The sequence below is a fragment of the Panthera pardus genome, unplaced genomic scaffold (assembly GCF_024362965.1).
Source record: "Panthera pardus isolate Hobbes unplaced genomic scaffold, ASM2436296v1 HiC_scaffold_6, whole genome shotgun sequence".
In the NCBI taxonomy this organism is placed as follows: Eukaryota; Metazoa; Chordata; class Mammalia; order Carnivora; family Felidae; genus Panthera; species Panthera pardus.
The window spans coordinates 59,254,797-59,274,067 of record NW_026526991.1 but is presented as its reverse complement, the minus strand read 5'-3'; the positions used below and the strand labels follow the sequence as shown (position 1 = coordinate 59,274,067).

General features: G+C 50.7%; 3 protein-coding genes across 10 annotated transcripts; 1 reads left to right on the top strand and 2 right to left on the bottom strand.

The window, feature by feature from the left end:
* Window positions 1–41: 41 nt before the first annotated feature.
* DNAJC14 (DnaJ heat shock protein family (Hsp40) member C14) lies at window positions 42–8,037 on the bottom strand. Of its 5 annotated transcripts, none has more exons than XM_019454699.2 (8): window positions 7,770–8,025; window positions 7,067–7,582; window positions 5,150–6,615; window positions 2,519–2,625; window positions 2,171–2,290; window positions 1,406–1,566; window positions 1,221–1,323; window positions 42–1,020 (listed from the first exon to the last, which is right to left on the bottom strand). In XM_019454699.2, the coding sequence occupies exons 3-8, from the start codon at window positions 6,557–6,559 to the stop codon at window positions 810–812; spliced, it is 2,112 nt and encodes a 703-aa protein (XP_019310244.2). In that variant the 5' UTR covers window positions 6,560–6,615; window positions 7,067–7,582; window positions 7,770–8,025; the 3' UTR covers window positions 42–809. The 5 variants fall into 5 exon arrangements, with proteins under 5 accessions (XP_019310244.2, XP_019310245.2, XP_053751546.1 ...); XM_019454700.2 differs by having other exon boundaries at window positions 7,067–7,215; XM_053895571.1 differs by having other exon boundaries at window positions 42–1,015; window positions 7,067–8,037.
* A 370-nt stretch (window positions 8,038–8,407) lies between these two features.
* Window positions 8,408–12,892, top strand: LOC109270299 (transmembrane protein 198-like). Of its 4 annotated transcripts, none has more exons than XM_019454704.2 (5): window positions 8,409–8,641; window positions 9,648–9,907; window positions 10,510–11,091; window positions 11,506–11,666; window positions 11,787–12,892. In XM_019454704.2, exons 2-5 carry the CDS (start codon window positions 9,733–9,735, stop codon window positions 11,922–11,924), a joined length of 1,056 nt encoding a protein of 351 aa, XP_019310249.1. In that variant the 5' UTR covers window positions 8,409–8,641; window positions 9,648–9,732; the 3' UTR covers window positions 11,925–12,892. The 4 variants fall into 4 exon arrangements, with proteins under 4 accessions (XP_019310252.1, XP_019310249.1, XP_019310251.1 ...); XM_019454706.2 differs by having other exon boundaries at window positions 8,411–8,641; window positions 11,509–11,666; XM_019454707.2 differs by lacking the exon at window positions 9,648–9,907 and having other exon boundaries at window positions 8,408–8,641.
* A 211-nt stretch (window positions 12,893–13,103) lies between these two features.
* On the bottom strand, window positions 13,104–18,718 carry MMP19 (matrix metallopeptidase 19). The gene is made up of 9 exons (XM_019454712.2): window positions 18,492–18,718; window positions 18,092–18,177; window positions 17,050–17,180; window positions 16,608–16,823; window positions 15,877–16,122; window positions 15,319–15,444; window positions 14,557–14,721; window positions 14,268–14,395; window positions 13,104–14,088 (listed from the first exon to the last, which is right to left on the bottom strand). Exons 1-9 carry the CDS (start codon window positions 18,579–18,581, stop codon window positions 13,633–13,635), a joined length of 1,644 nt encoding a protein of 547 aa, XP_019310257.1. The 5' UTR covers window positions 18,582–18,718; the 3' UTR covers window positions 13,104–13,632.
* Window positions 18,719–19,271: the final 553 nt, after the last annotated feature.

Below are 19,271 nucleotides of genomic sequence, written 5' to 3'. Positions count from 1 at the left end.
GAAAAAGGGCTCCACTATATGGGCAAAGAAGAAAGGGAAGATACAGGTTGCCAGTTATATATTTATAGAAAGATAATCCCCTGGCTTTAAATAGATATGTACATACAAATATGAACAAACTTAAAAAAATACAAACCCTTGGATCATAAAGGGGCTGCTGGGAGCCCCTTTTTCCTTCCCTCTCACCCAAGGGCAGAGGGCATGAGTCTGCTTTTTAAAAATTATCAGTTTTGGCCATCCCTGCAGCAACAAGCATGAAGTTGGGTGATTACCCACAAGGTGAATGTCAGGAAAAATGTAGAGTTCCCACTCTTTGAATTCTATGTATAATCTCCTATAATTAGGGCTACATGCTTTCTTGTTCTGTCTTTTAACTAGTATGTTGGGGTAAAGGAGGGGGCTCCCTCCTGAAATGGGTCAGGAAATCAGATAGACTTACAGTTTTAAAAGAGGGGGGGAAGTGTCATCTGCTCTAGAAGCAAAAGACAAAGGCATACAGACCCCAGGGAAATACCCAGTTCCCATGCTACCATGGGAGATACTGTCCAGCCCAGATCCAGGCTCTAGGTTCTTTGCTCTAGCCACCCCCTATTTCTTTGGTATTGTCTAAAGACAAGTTTCAGTTCCTAGGTGCTGGTGGAGGAGGGAGAGTGGTTCTGGGGCTTCCTACAGGTACTGAGTGAACAATTTGAACTTAAAATTTTCCCTTTTTTCAGTATTTAAAAATAAACAAATCAAAACTCCATCCTGTGCTATACACAGCCCTTTTGACTCCCTGACATTGATCTGAGGAAAGAAGAAAAGGGGTGTCATCGTTGGAAGGGCCTCCTCACTTTCTTCCGCCGCTTCGGTTTGGCTTCTCCCTTGGGTACTGTGCTGTTGGGCTTAGAGGCTGCAGTGGCCCCAGGGCCAGGCTGAGGAGCTGCAAAGAAGTTCCCATTGGACATCTGGCCTGGGGGTACTTGAAAGATCCGGCTCAAGAAATCCTGAAGGTCTGCAGGAGGGGCTTCTGGGGCTGCTCTGAAGGGACAATAGAAAACATAACGAGGCAAGAAACACTGAGTTATATTGTTACCTGTTTATACCTAAGTTAAAGACATACTAAGTCAGTTGCCAGACTTCTTAAGGGTGAGACATCTAGGTGTCCTAAACGGCATGTCGTCTGAAATCATACTCAGAACTAGAATAGCAGGTAGATTGTTGAAAGAAATAACACTTACCTCTGCCGCCCACTGGTGCCTGGAATCCGAGAACCAAATGAGATGTGATAGGGGACTCTATGAGTATCTGGGGAGATTCCCACACGCTGGCATCCAGCCCACTCTGCAAGCATGAGAAGTAATTAGCCAAAACATTACAGTTTTGAGCGTACATAAGCCCATATTTCTAGAGAACAGAAGTATACCTGTAATGTCATACACCTTTCCATCCATTAGCGCAAAATAGGTGATCTTGAGGCCCAACATGCTTGACTCTGCCCAAAAGTCTCCTTCCTCAGCAGGATGCAGTCTATTACACTCAGCACAGTATCTGGCACTTTTAGGTTCCCGGTCCATTTCAAACCTCCTACAACCCAACACAACAACAAAAATTCCTTAATTTGTCAAGCCTACGGTGTTGCTATAGTATCATCATTATGATCACTTCTCAGCCTTTTGGCTAAGATCAAGTGTATCTTTTTTTGTTGTTTGTTTTTGAAAGACAGAGACAGAATGCGGGTGGATTAGGGGCAGAGAGAGGGAGACACAGAATCCGAAGCAGGCTCCAGGCTCTCAGCTGTCAGCACAGAGCCCGACGCAGGACTCGAACCCACAAACTGTGAGATCATGACCCGAGCCAAAGTCAGACGCTCAACCGACTGAGCCACCCAGGCACCCCTAATATCATCGTTATTAACAAAGATGGCTGAAAGATCTAAAATTATCTCCACTCAGTTGTTACATATGCCTACAAACACCCTTACCCTCAGCCTTCTATATTAAATCTAAAAATAACTACTTTTTTTTTTATTGCTAATTCAAATCCCCAATCTCTTGATACGATGGCAAAAGCAGAAACCTCAGGGTCTTTTTACTCATCATCTATATCCCCCAACTACCAGAAATACAAGGAGGTCTTTGGCTACCCAATCCCTAAGTTGTGGCTGTCCCATTCCTGTCCTATTTCATACCTATGCTTTCCCTGGCATCGGCTGCACATCATAGTGTTCATTGCCTCTTTGAGGTCATCCTGCAGCTTGGACAGAAACTCATTCACCGACCGGCTCAGCTCATTCTCTGCCATTCGTTTCCTAAGAGAAGAAAGCCTTTGTAAATGAGAGGGTATTGAGCAAGGGACAAAGGGAGATGAATATTTTAGCCTCTTGAGGCTCCTGGCCAGCTAGAAAGATAAGCAACCCCAATTCCCTCCACCTCAGAGAGCCTCCTCCAGCCACAAGTCCAGGGACCTCTACTACTGAAGATAACTCATTTACCCCACTTTCCTATTTTCCACTTACAATTTCCTATTTCCCACTTACATCTCATATTCCTTCCGCCTTTCAGGATTGCTGACAATGTCCCAAGCTGCCCGCAAAACCTTGAAGGCCTCCTCGGCCCGGGGATGATGATTTTTGTCAGGATGAACCTACCAAGACAAAGATTTCCTCACAAATCCATTCCAACTCTCTCCCCATCTTAGGTCAAAATAACCTCTTATCAAAGTGTTCTCTTTGACTACCCTTTTGGAGAGTCAATACACCTAGATAAGTAATTGCTCTAGCTCTGCAAATAGTTATAGGATCAAGGCCCAGGTCTGTCACTATTAGCTATATGACCTAGAATATTGTATCTATCACGGATTATTGGAAGTATCGAATGAGAATACACATGATGTACATAGTACAGAATTTGGCATTAGGGTGATCCACCATCTCAGTGTGCTTGGGATTGTCCCAATTTTAGCACTGAAAGTTCATGTCTCAGGAAACCCTCAATCCCAGGCAAACAGGGATGTATACGCTACCTGGTATACATATACTAAGCCCTCACATTTTAGCTTTATCATCAATCATAAAGAATTCCAAGGATATTATATCCTCAAACTCATTCTTTTTTAACTAGAAAATTCTCATATATACTTCCTACAACAGTTTGCCTTTCTGTCCCAGAAATGAAATATAGCATATTGTGATCCTCACAGCCTTTTACCCACTTTTCAACCTTTTCTCTAGGACAAATAGTATCCTTACTTCCTACAGCTTCTTGATTGTTCCCACCCTTATTTTCCAAAAGCACAGAATAAAGCTAGTCTCCTGATGATGCCAAATAAATAGAATGCTGCTAAATCTCCCACATATCCAAGCTTAGAGAACAGCCTTTTAGTCATGGTCACTCTGGGGCCTCATAAGGGCAGTGAGAGGTTCCGTAAAAGAAGCCCACAGACACTGGCCCAGAACAAGGAAGAATTCTTACATGTGTTACAGGTGTGTTGAAGATTGGGGGACTTAACTCCATCTCTACTCCAAGAAAGCAAGTTGAAAATGAAAAATTTTGTGACAATATTTCCCAAGAGAGGATTATCTGCTAAAAGACATGAAAGTGAGGGGCGCCTGGGTGGCTCAGTGGGTTGGGTTGGGTTGGGTTGGGTTGGGTTGGGTTGGTTTGGGTTTGGTTGAGCGGCCAACTCTTGCTTTTGGCTCAGGTCATGATCTCGTTGTCATGGGATCCAGCCCCATGAGCCTGCTTAGGATTCTCTCTCTGCCCCTCTCCCGCTTGTGTGTGCTCTCTCCCTCAAAAAATAAAAATAAACTTAAAAAAAAAGAAAGACATGAAAGGGAGAAAAGAGCTCTACTACTAGTATCGAACTGAGTGTAAGCTGTTGTTCCCCACTCTTAAGAATATGGACCCGTCTATCCACTAAGGGGCATCAATTTCCCACCAAACTAATGTAGTCCTCTGCTAAGTTACACACCTGGTATATTACTGTGTCTTGAATAGTTAATGGACACCTTGGTTACTCATTCCTATTTGGTGTCATGCAATCATTGAGGTAATTTACACACCATGATTTTTTACCAGTCCAGTTCCATACACTCAAATAGGCCCCCAATGGAATTTACACACATTACTTAATATTCATAATATAGTTTAACTTACAGAAAATAGCAATAATCATCACATCTAAAAATAATTACCTAATATCTACTAATAGCAATTTGATTGCATGCTCGTGTTAAACCATTTCCCTGAAGCATATGGGGCATCACAACTGCCATCTGTACCACGCCCCCTTATCAACAAAAGCAACCCTATCTTGGGGTGCCTGACCAGCTCAGTCATTAAGGCAATTGTGACTCTTGATCCCAGGGTTGTGGGTTCAAGCCCCAAGTTGGGTGTAGAGATTACTTAAGGCTCGCTCAGTCAATTAAGCATCAGACTCTTGGTTTCAGTTCAGGTCACATGATCTCACAGTTAGTGAGATCAAGCCTCGCATTGGGCTCTGTACTGGCAGTGTGGAGCCTGCTTGGGATTCGCTCTCCCCCTCTCTCTCTGCCCCTCCCCTGCTCACACTCTAAATAAACATTAAAAAATAATTAAAAAAAAAAACATACAGCTGTATCTTCACGTATGACATACATATGCACACGCCTCTCTATGGTTTATGCTCTGTTCTCTTTCCTTTTCCCACTCTATATTGCTGGTCCTGAAATACGTTTCCTTTCACCTGGTCCTGGAATAATCACATGCATTTCCTGAACTTTCCCACTCTAGGTCCACATTTGCCTCTCTGGGACAGATAGCTGGATTTCCCCATGTTCAAAAAACCCTCTTTTGTTCAAGGTAGAGGAATTGACAGGCTATCTGACTAGGCCTTTTCTCCACCCTAGTTAGAGGGACTTCACCTGGAAATTCCAGGGTGAGTGGTCCAACATTGAACCACTAGGTTCATTTCTTTTTATTAAGAATCTCATGACAATAAACTTAAAATGAAGGGAAAGTCAGATCCCATAGTGAAAAAGTCTTTATGACTGTTTCCTAAGAATTAAAGTTACTCCAGCTTCAAGTTGACTTTTTACTCTGCCTTCTCTTTATTCTACTCTCCCTAAAATTGGAATAGAAAATAAAATTTAACAAAAGAGGAAAAGGAAACAGAAGGGAAGAATACTCACCATCACTGCCAGCTGCCTATAGGCCTTCTTCAGTTCAGTATCTGATGCTGTGGCTTCAACCCCCAACACATGGAAAGGGTTTAACTCATCCTCAGGAACCCCAGCCATGGTCAAGAGTCGAGCCACTTCTTCTTCAGGCTGGCAGTAGCGACCACCAGCTATAGGTGCATTCCCCTGCCTGTCAGTCCTTGGCTTGACCCAAGGCAACTCCAGCCAACCCCACTGAAACATTTTTACCAACTGTTGCCATGGCCTGCTATCTCTCAGCAGAATCAGGCAACGCTGCAGGGTGGGAAAATCCAGCCAAGAAAAGAGCCAAGTGGCTTTACCCCTCCAGCCTAACCTGTCACCCAGTCCCACCAGAAACCGCCAGCCCAACTGTAGACAGCCCAACAAGAGGGCCAGAGCCAAGAGGAGCAAAGCACCCAGTAGCCTAAGAAAACGGGTTAATAGCCCTGCCCCATAGCAACATCCTTGGCTCATAAATTGGAACATCACCTGGGCCCAGCCCCGCAGCCGCCCTGCCCAGACTCCCACCCAGACTCGAAAAAGGTCCAGATCACTGCCTTTCAGCTGCCTGCATGCATAGATGAGATGGCCACAAGTTTCCACATACTCTCCCACCAATACCAGCAGTTCAATCAGCCACCAGAAGCCTGCCTGTCCAAGCTGACACAGTTCCTCTGCTCCCCATAATCCCAGGCCTCTGCGCTTATCTGCTTGACTTCGTTTCCGGCCCAGCCTATGTCGGCCAGGGGACCTGGGATCTCTGCGTCCACCTTCCCGAGTATCCTCCTTGGCTGGAATGCGGTGCCGCTGTCTCCGGGGTGGTTTCTTTCCACTGGGCACACGTGAAAAATCACTGGGGAACTTAAGAGTTTCCTCATCATCATATTCCTCTTCCAACTCTTCATCTTCCCCCAAAACTGGAGAGGTACAATGGTGGCAAAAGTTGCTAGAAGAGCTATCTCCTCCCTCAGGGTAAGGCCCTTCAGGGATTCCAGGGGTTCCCTGGCAGTTGCAAGCAGATGGAATGGAAAGAAAAGAAGGGTTCCCATCCTCCTGGTACCCAGCCTCATTCTCTCTTGAGAGTTCCTGGTCCACTCCTGACTCTTCTTCTGAAGATGCCTCACTCTGATCAGGGTCCTCTCCATCCCTAGGGGGTCCTGGACCCCTTGGGGGGCCATGGCTTGGATCCGACCAGTGGGCTGGGTTTGGGGGCTGTGTGTACTTAGGACTAGAGTGCTCTGTGAGGCAGCGGGTACCATTAGAAGCAGGCCTCGCTGAGTCCCTGAGTCCTGAGAATGAAAGTATTTCAGGGTCCACAGAGGATCCTAAAGTCCTGAGGGAGGCGCCACCACTGTGGTGGGCTCCACACAACCCTCTTTCTCCGGGGTGCTTCTGGGCCATGACCCCGGGGCTTCCTGAGGATTTTAGGTCACAGCCATCATGGTAAGTTCTGAGGCCTGTAACAAAGGTATTAAGGTGGGGATGATCAAGTATAGGACACAAAGAGAGGGGCTAAATAATCTTAAATTGGGGATACAGTTAATGCACCCACCTCCCTTGTTTTCTCAGATTCTTCTGGAGCGTTCGTTGTCCCCAGCAATAAGCAAATACTCCATTAACCACAACCATGCTCCCTCCCCTCCTCCAAATCCCCTTAGTTTTTCTTCTTCCCCCAGAAAGCTACAAACCAAAATTTGGGAAAGAGGGAGGTACCGTAAAGGGTGTGGTCCTAGGGTTACTCGTGGGGGAAAAAGGGAAAGACGACCGGAAAGGGGTGCCGCAGGCTGCCCGAAAGGGTGGGGACCTCGCGGCTCTTAAGAAAAACCTGGGGGACCGAGCTTAGGGTTGCAGCTGAGAAAGACATCCAGGAAACCCTTGGGCTGGGTAGAGGGGGTAAAGGTAACGTACCGGAAGAGCGGCGGTAACTCCTCCCCCTCCAGCAGCTGGGCCTAGGGCCAGGGGGAGCTACGAGAGCAGCTCCCCCGGCTCCGCCTCCCGCTCACGCTCAGCTTCCGCCTTCCGTCCCCGCCGTGGCCACCGACCTACAGTTACTTCCACTTCCGGGGTCACCAGGGAAGAGACGGGAAGGAAACGAAAAAGCGGTTGGCGGAGGCGCGAGCCAGTCCAGCAAGCGCTGAGTCAAATCGGAGGAGGCGGTCCTAGGGAAAACTGGCCCCTCCCCTTAAAGGGCTCTCTGCTGCAGCCCTCCGAGTGCTGGAGTCCTATCCCCGCTGGCTGCACCGCTGGTGGGCGCTGCAGCTGTGCCTGCGGACTGGGGGCAGATTTTCAGGGTTCCTCTGGCTGTATTCTTGGGCTTTGTAGAGACTGGGAGATAGAGGATAGCCAGCGAGCCACAGTCTGTTTCCTTTGCAGACAAAACCAGGGAGCGTAGAGGAGCCACCGCCCCGATCCTTTCCCTGCTGCCTGTAGCGAGGACAGAGGACCTTTTGTATCATGCGGAGGTGGAGCGGCGGGGAGGACGCCCCGGGCTAGCCCCCACCCTGGCCTCCCTGCACTGCCCCTTCTTTCCCAGCAATCTTCGGCCTCCCCAGCGCCAGACCCAGCTGGCGAACTGCCCGGTATAACTACAGCTCCCACGGCCCAGACCCACCCCTCAGGACGCAGCTCCCAGGCACGGTCACGGAGCGGTTCCAGGCGACCAGGAACGTAGCTCCGCTGGGCTCAGGACCCGAGCGGAGTGCCAAAAAACACTGCACTCATCTGCATGCTGCTTTGCGTCTCATTTGCATACCGAGCTGCTCTCGGTCGACGTCGACACGCGCCCCCGCCCCCACGCAGACCAGGCTTGGGTCCCCTCTCTGTCGGTCCCCTCCTCTGCACACGCCTCTCTCGTTAGTCCCCTTCCAGACCCCGTCTTGCTCCGCAAGTTTTTCCGCCCATGAGCCCCTCGCCGGCGCCCCCAGTCCTGTAAAAGCCCCTTCCCCGGGTCCCCGTCTCGACCACCAGGTTCTCCAGAAGACAATACTCCAATTCTCTGGGAAGTGGAAGAAACCAAGCCGGGACTAGGGGGGCGCTGGGACCCCCGTTGGGGCTTTGAGAGCTTCTAATTGTCGAGTTATCGCCTAAGTATTCAGAGACATTTTCTTCAACTTCGTGTGGTGCCCCCAAACCCTTCCCTGCTATGGTTGCGAGGGTCTCTGGTCCCATCTTAGATCAGTGGGCAAACTGGGTCCCCCCACACATAGGGAAAAGAGTTGGAGGGGCCCGCCCCGTGATGTCACCCCCACTCCCCCACCCTCACACACACACCCTGTCCCCTTCCTCCACCCCCTAGGCTGATTGCATTTAGCTCTCAGGGCTTGGGCTACGACTTGCAAGAGTTTAGGGGGGCAACGAACAGAGTGGCCCTGGGGGTGCCCACGCCCGACAGCCGCCCCGACGCCTAGGACCTCCGGGCAAGGATGCAGCAGGGGGGTTAGGGAAGCACTTCTACCCCCTCCTCTCCTGAGTCCTGGCAGGGTGGTGAGTAGTTAACACTCCTTCCCCAACCCTCTCCTTATTTAGGGTCCCTAGACTTCCAAGCGGATTGAGGTGAGGAGCCCCAGGGATTCCCCACGCCAACCCTCCAGCCTGTTAGGACCTTGATGTCCAAAAGAAGACAGCTGAAAGTGCCTGCATCCACCCTACCCCACTCCCACAGTGCTCCCAAAACCAGCCCTTCCTTGGTGTTCTCCTTTCAGGAACTGAATTCAAACCCCACTGGCAACCCTGACACCCCTGGGGAAAGGGGAGCGGGTAGGAAAAGTCCCACCAGTGTCCTGAGGGGAGGAGCAAGAGGCTACCAGGATGTGAGATGTCTGCGGGCAAGGTGCCTGCTTAGTCCAAGAGGGACCATGGGAATTGGACTGTGGCCGGATACCCCTTCCCCCAACTTAACTCCATCTACCTATGAAGCCGAGGCTTCAGAACCTTGACAAAGTGCGGGAACTGTCTCTGATTCCTTGTCCCAAACTTTTTTGATATGCTTCTTTTTAAGTCTTCCTTCCCTGGGGTTGGAGCAGCTGTCCAGAGACCCCACTATGACTCATTCTCTCCTGTTTCTCCTCCTCCCCCCAGGATTAACCCCACCTTTCCCAGTCCGGTAGGGTCGTTTTGAGTTCCAGCTGCAGATTGGGCAAGCTTTGTTTTTAGCTCGAACAGGCGGCTGAACCTTCAGTTCCCAGTCCCACTAATGCCCCTGGGCCCCTCCTTCCACCCACTTAGGACTTCTGACTCTTCCCACCCTGGAAAGCTAGGGAACAAAGTCTCATTACTTTATAAGAGTTTAGTTTAAGTTTCACTTAGTGTCCTTGTTTCAGAGGTTAGTAAAGAGACAGCCAGCTCCCCTTGACCCACTCCTGTAGATTTTTTCAGTTACCCCAGCAAGTCCATGCTCCCTCTTGAAATGGGCCTTTCTTCGTAAGACATAGAGGTACAGAATCCTCAAGATTCATGGGCACCTAAGTTCCTGCCCCCTACCCCCTTGCAGGTTTCCCAACCCCCTCAAGACATTCATGGATGGATGAGAGAAGCTGACACTGACCTTCCCCTCTGTGATCACCTTTTCTTCGGCCATGGAGGAAGCCTTGCTGCCCCTGGCCATGACCTCTGACCCCAGGCCCTTTAATCAACAACTCCCAGAGCCTCCAGACCCAAGATGTGTCTTGGAACCCCAGGACAATCCTGAACTGGCACCCGCCCTGGTGTGTGCTCTTTGCTGCTGCTTTGGAATCATCTACTGCTGCTTCGGTGAGGGCAGGGCCAGGATTCTGGGGGGCAGCTGCCCAAGACTCTCATCCTCAAGGATGATGGGAACTTTCTTCTTTGCTCCTAGGCCACCTCTACTCCTCTATTAGGGGATGCCTACCTTCAGTGTAGCCCCTGCTGCTCTTGCCAGCTCTTCTTGTCCACCCCCCCCCCCCCACACACACACACACATCCATGCCCCCTGACTCTGACCCCTGGCAACTATCACTTGCTTCACCCTTCCCTCCTACCTCAAAACTCCATTCCCACATTATCCTCCATGATTCTTCAACCCTTCCCCAATAACCTGAATCAGCCTGTGCTGATTCCTTCTGCCATCCCTGGAAGGACTAAACCTTTTTTCTATAGTTATTTCCCTCAACATGTCCATCTTTCCTCCTAATTTTTCCTCCCACCCCTCACAGGTTTTGAAGGGTCCCTGCCCTCCCTGAGATGATCCCTTTTTACCCCTTGCCTTTTGGTCCCTGGGTTGCTGCTCCTGTCTTCTGCTTCTCGTTAGCCACTCCTCTCCCTTGTAATTCATCAGAGTCATCCCTGTAGATGCCCCCTTTCTGTCTCTCAGTGCCTCCTGCCTCCCTTCCCAGGCTACCGCTGCTTCAAGGCAGTAATGTTTCTCTCGGGCCTGCTGTCAGGAGCTCTGGTGATCTTCCTGCTGTGCCACAAGGAGCGAGTGCTAGAGACACAGCTGAGCCTGGAGGTGAGCGCGGGCATTGCGCTGGGCATCGGACTCCTCTGTGGCCTGGTCACCATGTTGGTTCGCAGCGTTGGGCTCTTCCTGACTGGTCTCCTGCTAGGCCTAACCCTGGGTGCCGGGGCCCTGCTGGGCACAGAGCCCATCTACCAACCACCTTCAGCCTGGGTGCCAGCTGGGGGGCTGGTGGGGCTGGCACTGCTGGGAGCCCTGCTCACGCTTCGGTGGCCACGTCCATTCACAGTTCTGGGCACGGCCCTGCTGGGTGCTGCGGTGCTGGTGGCCTGTGCTGACTACTTCCTAGAGGGGCTGGCACTGGGCAGTCGGCTGGGCCAACGCTTGCAGGCACTTCCAGCCTTGCCTCCTCTCTGCTGGTATAGCTGGGTCTTGCTGGGCACCTGGCCAGCCCTGGGGGCCCTTGGGGCCCTGGCCCAGTGGAAGCTCATGGATGAGGAACATGGAGGCCACGCCAATGGTGAGTTAGTGCCATGGTACAGAAGCAGCTAACCTGTGCCCATGTCCCCAGTTCCCAGACTTGATGGGAGGGAAGAGGGGGGAAGTGTCTAAGGTGAATGGGGCAGGGCATCGGAAGAAAGTTAGAGTTGGAGGAACCAACGGTCTGGGTGAGAATGAGGAAAAATTGTCAGAGGGAATAAGGAGGAGTTAGTTACTGGGGACCGTTACAGAAGGAAAGGAATATCTCAGGGAAGTCCAGGAGGAAAGTGTAGGAGGATTCCAAAGAAGAGTTTCTTTTAGAATAACCAGGGGAAAGATGAGGTTTGAGAGACCCAGAACAGGAAGAACAAATGGGTTTCTGTCGAGGGTGAGTGTGTTTGGGGGTGGGATTTAGGGTCTAAAGAGGCCTGAGTCTGTATTGCCCCCTCCCAAGCAGTGGTCTTGAGCCACCAGCGAAGGCATCTTCAACTCCTTCGGATCCGCCAGCAAGAGGCCAAGTGGCACCGAACATCCCCTGGGGTGGGGCTCTGTGAGGGCAGTTACCGGCGCCAGCTCCCCCACAACGGCCGGAGCCCTGCTGATAGTCTGGCTCCTGTGAGTGAGGGGAGGGGCACACCTGGGGATGGGGCAGAGGGCACTCAGGGCTGGTCGGGGTGGGAGGGGGGCTCTGACCTAGGCCCTTCCTTCTGCCTTCTCTGCCCTGTGCCTCTCCAGAGTTATCTCCAGAGCCTTCGAGAGCGCCAACTGGGACCAGGCACCCGGGCCACAGCCCCGCACACCGTCCTGGACTTGGATTCTGACTGTGGTTCCACTGTACCCCTCACCACACCTTCTGGTTCCACCCATACCTGAGCCTAAACCTCCACTGAGGCTTCCACCCCAGCAAGAGCCTGGGAACACCCAAATGTGCAAGGCCTGAGCCCACAGGACACACACACAAACTTCCCCACCTCTCAGATTGGGGATAGAATCTGTACTCCAACCCAGACCAACCCTGTAGGGATATGTTTCAGGGACAGGTAAAGGAGAATCTCGTGGGGAGGGGAGAAAAATGGAAGTAGGAGAACCTACCTCTTCCAAAAATAGAGGTGCCCTGGTCCCTAAAGTAACTGACTTTCTAATTCCCTTTAAACCAAGGAGAGCCCTTACCCAAATAGCCTTTTATATACTTGCCTTGGTGTGCCTCACAATGGTAAAATAAGGAGTTTTGTTGTTTTAGGACCTATTGAAAATCAGGAAGCCCCCTAAAGCACTTGATAGCTTTTTGATGGGGAGAAGGACACAGAGAAACTCTAGGATCACCTAATCCCTAGGCCTCTCTCATTAAAAGGTAGTTGGCTTCCTGGTTAGCCTTTACTCCTGAGTCCCATAGGCTCAAGCCTCCTTCTCCTACCTCAGTTGGGAGTACTGTCCTCCATGGTGCTTCCTTTTCCCTCCTTAATGTAGGGAAGACGATGGGGCAATGTATGGAACAGCACCTGCCTCCCCCAAAAGCTGGCTATTTGCCCCAAGGAGAAAGCATTGGCCCACATGCCAGAGTCTTGCCCTTTTGCCCAAAGTAGCCTGGTCTTCAAGGCTGCACAGGAGACAAGTGCCTTCTCTGCTTCTCATTGTAGGTGATGCTAATCTCCTTAACTAGAACTTTGTCCCACCCACTAACCCATTCTAACTCTCCCTCCTCTGATTCTCCCGCTCAAAGTCTGTTTCCTGGTTCTCCAGACAGCATGAAGGAAGATATATTCCTCCCCTGGGCAACAAAGCTAGGATGGGTAGGAAGAAGAACATGGGAGCACGTGAATAAAATGGCATTGAACACTGAACCAGGGAGTCCAGCCTCTGCTGTTGCTGTTTTTTTCTTTTTCTTTTCTTTTTCTTTTCTTTTTTTTTTTTTTTTTTTTTTTTTGCATCCCCAGTTAGCCAGACTGACAAGTCCTCTGTCCCCTAAAGGTCTGATATGATCTTATCAGATTGGACTATGGTACACACAGCTACACACACACACAGCCAGAGGAAGAACTGTTCAGTCCTCCCTAATGAACATGGAGTTAGCCTTTATTAAGCACAAATGTGCCAGACACTGTGCCATATACTTCACAAATAGTATTTCATTTAATGCAATAACCCTGCAGGATTGGTATCCACCTTATTTTGCAGATGGGGAATCTGAGGCTCAGTGAGGTTAGTTAACTTGTCCAAAGTCATCAGCAAGTAAATGTGATTCTCAAGTGTTCCAAAGCCCTTGCTCATTTTACTGGCCATGCTGTTTCCTTGCACTTTATCTAGGAAGAACCGGACCCAGGCATTTAGCTTCCCAGCTTTGCTGCCTGTAAGCCAGGGGCCTGAGTGGTGCCTTCCTTCTACCACTGTCTTCCAGAGAATAGATAACACAGCTGGAAGTGCTATCTAGGATGGAGGAAAAATGTCTAGAGGCTGACCCAGAGTTAGGGAGTCACTGCCCAGGAGGGAAAGAGCACAGAGGAGTAGTGGCTAGGAGTTAGAGGCCTGGGGTCTACGGCATGCCCCTGGTGCAGCCCTCCTGCCTAGTGAGCAGACATTTGCTTCACATCTTATCATCTGCGAGGGTGACATTACCAGGGAATGAAAGGGTGGTGGAGACTGTGGCTGAGGGGGTAATGTCCAAGGTTGGGTCTCTGGCTGAGGGGGCTGTGTTCAGGGTGGTATCTATGGCTGAGGAAGTGGTATCCAAGTTTGTTCCTATGGCTGAGTTGTCAGTCCCTGAAGGAGTGGTGTTCCCACCCAATGGAGTATTGTCTGAGGTCTGGGGACGACAGTGCATCCAATTGTGGGCGGTATCTCTGGGATAGCCTTTCTCTACTCGAAGCTGCTGGTTGAGGCGCCAGTACTGTTTACCCTTGAAGAAGTAGACATGGCCATCCCGCCAACCCATAGCAGCAGAGGGCTGGTCTGGCACTCCTGTAAACAATCCCTTGATTGGTTTAGGGTAGTGGCTGAAGTCAGTTCGGGCCAGCTCGTCCCACTGCCAGTACCCGGAGCCCTAGGTGTGGGGTGGGTAGGGAAGAGAAGAGGATGAGGAGAGAGCTTAAGGATCCCCAGAGGTCTAACCCCAACCCACCGCAGCTGCAGATGATCTCCCCTCAACAGCAAGTTGGCTTCTCAGTGTGAGGTAGCCCACCCCTCCTAAGAAGCTGTTTGCCCTTGCTTTGAACTGTTTACCTTAAAGAGGAACACCTTTTTATTGAAAGGCCAATAGAGAGCTGCATCCAGGTGGGGGTCTACCCTATTCAGCTTCTTGGGAAAGCCAGGAGACATCTTGAAATTAATATAGCGCCACACCTTGTCTCCTGAGTGCATGTAAGGAAAGAACAAGTCATCTCTGTCTTCAGGTGATAGCTTTCGGTCCTCCCATTCCACCCTTCAGGAACTTCTCATCTCTCCCTCCCTTTTATGGCTTCTTTAATGGTAGGCCCTCCTCAGGTAACACACTGTAAACTAGTCCCTTTACCCTTAAAGAAGTGAATCCATTGTGTTCGAGGAGAGTAGACAGCAGCATCTAGGTTTCCTGGGAGCCCCTCCCAAAGGGCAGACACTTGGAACAAGGGACCCAGCCCTGAATCTGTCACAGTCCACACGTAGTTCCCCTTGAAGGCATAAGTCTTCCCACGGGGCCCTGAGAGCAAAAGTGTGTCAAGTCAAAAAGAGATGGGTCAAATAAAGACTTGTGGATACCTCAGACAAGCTGATAATCTGCCTTCATCCCACAGGCTGGTCCCTCAGAAATTCACTCAACGTTAATTCAAAGAGAAGATTAAAGGTAGAGAAGGAAGACTCCGGGTTCAGCCTCTTTGCTGTTCAGAGCAGTTTAGCTCTGAACAATAAAACAAAAGCCCTGCAGATAGCTGCTCCCCTTTGGGGACCTCACCTTCCATTCCAATAGCTTCCAAGTTGTCCTTCCATGTATGTATAACACGCTCTCTAATAGACATTCCAGTAAATATAGTTTTCTCCATCTTGCTAGATTACCAGATGTGTTTTAGTGACCCTTATAGGGAGGCAACCGAGGTAAATGCCTGCCTAACCCACCTTTAATTTGGCTCTGAAGCCTCCCTCCCCATGCCACATGCCTCCTTCCATGGCCACTAACCTCTGCTGGGTATCTAACCCCTGTTGCTCATGCTGAGGTTCCATGTCATTCCCATTTGTCCAAGTCTCAAGTGAGTGGGCTGCTGCCACTGCCCACCTATAGCCTGAAAGGGAAGGGCCTCACCCAGCATCACGGCATCCAGTTCACCACTGCAGGGGTCTGGCATGGGACTGGGTTCTGTAGGCACGTGTGGTACAGTGGGGAGCTCCATCTCTTCTTCCTCATCCTCTGTCTCTGGGCTCTTCTTCCCTGCAAGGTAGCATGATGCCGTTCAAGGAGAGAACTCATAGCAACTGACCTCCCCCCACTCTTCTGTAAGTTTGGCTCAGAGGCCCTGTATAAAGGGGAAAAGGGAATCCTAGAGTGTTTCTCTTGATGGGAAGCAAGATCATATTGATATCAATTGATAGTGTTGACAGGCACCAGAAAGGGAGAAGGAAGTTTGCTGGAATATTCATTCTTCATCCCCAAGAAAGGGCAAGAGGGGAGAGAGGCCTGGAAGGAAGATCAGACATGGAAGTGTCAGAAAAACAGCTCCTGAAAATGAAGATGCCTGAATAACTGGGTAGGAGGAAGAGAAGAAGACAAGCATTTCCGGCCACGGAGGTTAGACCTGTCTCTATAAGCCTGAAGAGATGCTGGTCACACTGACCCTCATGATCACTGGGGGAAAAGACTAACCATATAGAGCCTGAATCCCTGCCACATCATCCGGGTGCAGCTTGAAGTGGGGCCGATAACCAGCATAGACAGGGGCCATGAGGGCCTGTGTATATCGGGAGTGCCCAAGCCCCAGGGCATGGCCCAGTTCGTGGGCTGCAATGATGCGCAGGTTCACTCCCCGGTAAGTCCTCTCCGTCCAGAGTTCATCTTCATCAAAGTGCACACTGCCCAGCTCTGGGATGTCAGCATGGGCCAGGACCCTCCCTGGACAAAGGCAAGGGTGAACAGGAATGAGGTCAGAGTCTCCTAGGCTAGAGCATCCCCTGCCTATTATAACCCCCAATTTCTCCATTCCCTTAAAATTCCATCTACTTTCAGTCTCCTGCATGCCTCTCTCTCTCTCACCTTTCAGATCCCCTGTCATCACCCACTTCTCTCTGGGATGCCCATCACTCTGTTTCTGTACCTCCCAACCACTCTCTTCTCTCTGGCCCAATCCTCTCTGAGATGTGCCTTGAGAAGGGGAACTTAGACCAAGGAATAAGACATAAGCTTCAAAGAGGAGGCTTGATAAGGCCCCAGGGAGGTGACCAACTGCTCCCCAAAGGAATATTAGAAGGTAGTTAGAGAGTGTAGGGTGCAGTTGGACATAGGCGGCAGACTGAACATTAAGGTTCCAGAGTCACTAGCTCAAGGGGACAGAGATAATCTCGAGGCCTGTGATGTGGGAGCCAAGAGCTGGTACCTACCAGGCCCATCAAAGGAATTGGAGCAGTACCGGCTCTGGCGGCCATGGAAAGAGAGGCGGATGTCAGCCCAGCCAGCCTGCACCTCCCGGAAGGTCAGGGGAGCCACATTGCTCCAGTACTGGAAAGCTTGAAGCAGGGCTGCCCGGGCTGTGTGGGGTGGGAGGGTGGAAGGCAGGTTCAAGATGCGGAAGGTCAGGTGCTTCTTTCTCCAGCGGCCTGGTTATTAGACCAGAAAATAGGTTAGAAACACAGATCCCTTGCCAGCCCCAGAAAGATCCCCTGAGTCTGGGCATTCATTCAGCAAAGCTATGTCTCCAGGCAGGTGATGATCAGGTAATCACCAGGTGATCATCCATTCAACACTGAGCTGTCCCAATGTCACCTGTACTCCAGAGCCATGCCACCCCCTCCTTTCCCTCCCTTTCCCAGTCTCAGTCCTCACCCAGCAGGAGGTATTTAAGGGTCTTCTGGTTGAAGGGGTCCTCCAGGCCACAACGGGGCTGCCTCATGCGGGCCCTTGTGGCATCATCCAGCTGACCTGACACTGGCAGCTCAGATGCTTCCTGAAAAGCTCTGAGAAGAGGAAGAATGATGGGCCCAGCAGAGCAGGGGAATCTGGAATGACTGGAAGCTGGGGAAAGCTCTCTGGCCACCTGCTGCCCAAAGTGGTAGCAGAGAATGGCACAGAATCTCTGAAGCTGATGGGATCACTCCAGTATCCAGTCCTCATAACTAGGACTTTCTCTCCAGTTCTGCAGAAATAGCGATACTCCAGCTTCATCTCCTCATCTTCCGTCTCTTATTTGTGTTAGGTTTCCCTCAGGTGTAGCCCTCTTCCCCTACAATTTCTAACCTTCTCCTGAGGAAGTGTCCCATCCCCCTGCTCTGGAGACTCTCCCACCTCTGATCCCACCTGAGGGCCTGTCCTCCCTCAGCCTTGTCCTCCTGGCTAGACAACCCCCCCCCCCCCCAAGCCCAGACTGCTCTGGGGCAATTTCATCCCATAGGCATGTCAGGCATCGTGGTTTTTGAAGGGACTGTAAACATAACCGAAAGCAGAAAGAAAAACTATCCGTTAGATCCAAAATATAAAAAGAAAACTTCAAAATATAAGTAAATGCTGACTTAAAAGTCTACAAAAAGCAACATCATGTCAACAACTCAACTCCAATTCAACCCAACTCATAGCTTTACATACAAATCATACTTCATGTGGGATGTCACTAATAGTATATTGGATATGATGTGGAATGGAGCCCCCAAAGCGATGCTTAGGGCTTAGGAAGACCCAATGACTGCTCCTCATCTTTGATCCCCATCTCACTCCACACCCCACCACCCAAACTGTGGCGTGTCCTATTCCCTAGATCCCTGACATGGATTTGGGTCAGGCAGAAGTGGGCCTGGGGAGAGGAAGAGATGAGAAGAAGGAAAGATGACCTTGCAACCTCAACCTTTACAGCATGTGCCTTATGACCTCTCACCTCAGAGCCTCCATGATATCTTCTGGCTTGAAGTCATCAGGTCCTTCGAGAGGCTTCTGTAGGTATCCATACTGCAACAGGTAATCCTATGATGGGGGTCAGGGTAAGCAGAATAAAAAGGGAGTTAGTCTTAGGGTAAAGCTTCTCAGTGATCCAACAGATCCATAAGGATAGGGGAGGACAGACATGGAAGGATTAAAGGAGAGAGGCACCTTCAGGAAGGGGCTCAGGTAGAACAAAGGCAAGGAGTGGGAGATGGGCCAGAATAGATCATAAAGTAAAGGAAGGAAGAGGCACGTTGAAGTTCAGGATGGAGGCCTGGATGGGACTGTGGCGCAGTACCCCGATCCCTTCCTAGGCCTTGGTCCCTCTTTCCCCGGGAGGGGTGTGGAGAACTCACCACAGCTGCCTCCTTCCCTGAAGGCCCCAGGGTCCGGCCTGAGACTGTCATAAGGAGTAGGAAGCCCAGCCATAGCCACTGCCAGTTCATGGTCCCACTAGGCAGGAACTCCAGAGGCTGTCCTTGTCCTCTGCCCTGAGATTTCTGGGAGCCTGGGGAGTCGGGCTTGGTGGGGGGCTCTTGCCTCCAGTTCTTTCCACTCTCCAGTCTCTGGCCCTCTTTACAAAACTTAACGGGAGGGGAATTGGGGGGAGTGGCAGTGGGAGGTGACTAAGCCCAGAGGTATGTTGCAATTCTCCATTAACCCCTGCCCTGCCACAGAGCTTCCATCAAGAAGGGCCCCCAGCCCATTCCCACAGGGTCCTCTGCTGGAGATGGGAAGACTTTTCATACTGCCCTGCCCCAGGGGTGGGCATCCTGGCAGGATGAGAAGCAGAGTCTCTGCAGAGCTAGGGATGGGGACCATGGCTATCCCCTGGAGTTGGACATTCCTGTGCCCCAGGAACCCTGGGCAGCAAACCCCTCATCTTCAACCTTCATAGGTCCCTGTCTGCTCTAGGATAGGAAAAACATAAAATAAAAGTGAAGAGGTAGGAAGCAGCTTAGGTGCTCAGGTTTCAGGTGGAGGAATCAGAGATGAGGTCTCAATTTCTTTGTACTCAAGACCAAATTAGGAATTTAAATGTTCTTGAAGCCTACTTGTGTCTGCTTTAACAAAAAGTCATTATTTCAAGCATTTCATGAGCCCATAATATCAGGGTGGGGGTGGGGGTTAACAAG

Bases quoted from the DNA above. Each gene is read 5' to 3' on its own strand.
- DNAJC14 (XM_019454699.2), bottom strand. From the start codon at position 6,559: ATGGCCCAGAAGCACCCCGGAGAAAGAGGGTTGTGTGGAGCCCACCAC. The intron at 1,324-1,405 runs GTATACTTCTGT...TCATGCTTGCAG, and splicing joins AAAGGTGTATGACATTACAG to AGTGGGCTGGATGCCAGCGT. The intron at 1,021-1,220 runs GTAAGTGTTATT...TTGTCCCTTCAG, and splicing joins GGCACCAGTGGGCGGCAGAG to AGCAGCCCCAGAAGCCCCTC.
- LOC109270299 (XM_019454704.2), top strand. From the start codon at position 9,733: ATGGAGGAAGCCTTGCTGCCCCTGGCCATGACCTCTGACCCCAGGCCC. The intron at 9,908-10,509 runs GTGAGGGCAGGG...CTCCCTTCCCAG, and splicing joins AATCATCTACTGCTGCTTCG to GCTACCGCTGCTTCAAGGCA. The intron at 11,667-11,786 runs GTGAGTGAGGGG...GTGCCTCTCCAG, and splicing joins CTGCTGATAGTCTGGCTCCT to AGTTATCTCCAGAGCCTTCG.
- MMP19 (XM_019454712.2), bottom strand. From the start codon at position 18,581: ATGAACTGGCAGTGGCTATGGCTGGGCTTCCTACTCCTTATGACAGTC. The intron at 16,123-16,607 runs GTAGGTACCAGC...GCCTTTGTCCAG, and splicing joins CAATTCCTTTGATGGGCCTG to GGAGGGTCCTGGCCCATGCT. The intron at 14,089-14,267 runs GTAAACAGTTCA...CCCCACACCTAG, and splicing joins AAAAGGTGTTCCTCTTTAAG to GGCTCCGGGTACTGGCAGTG.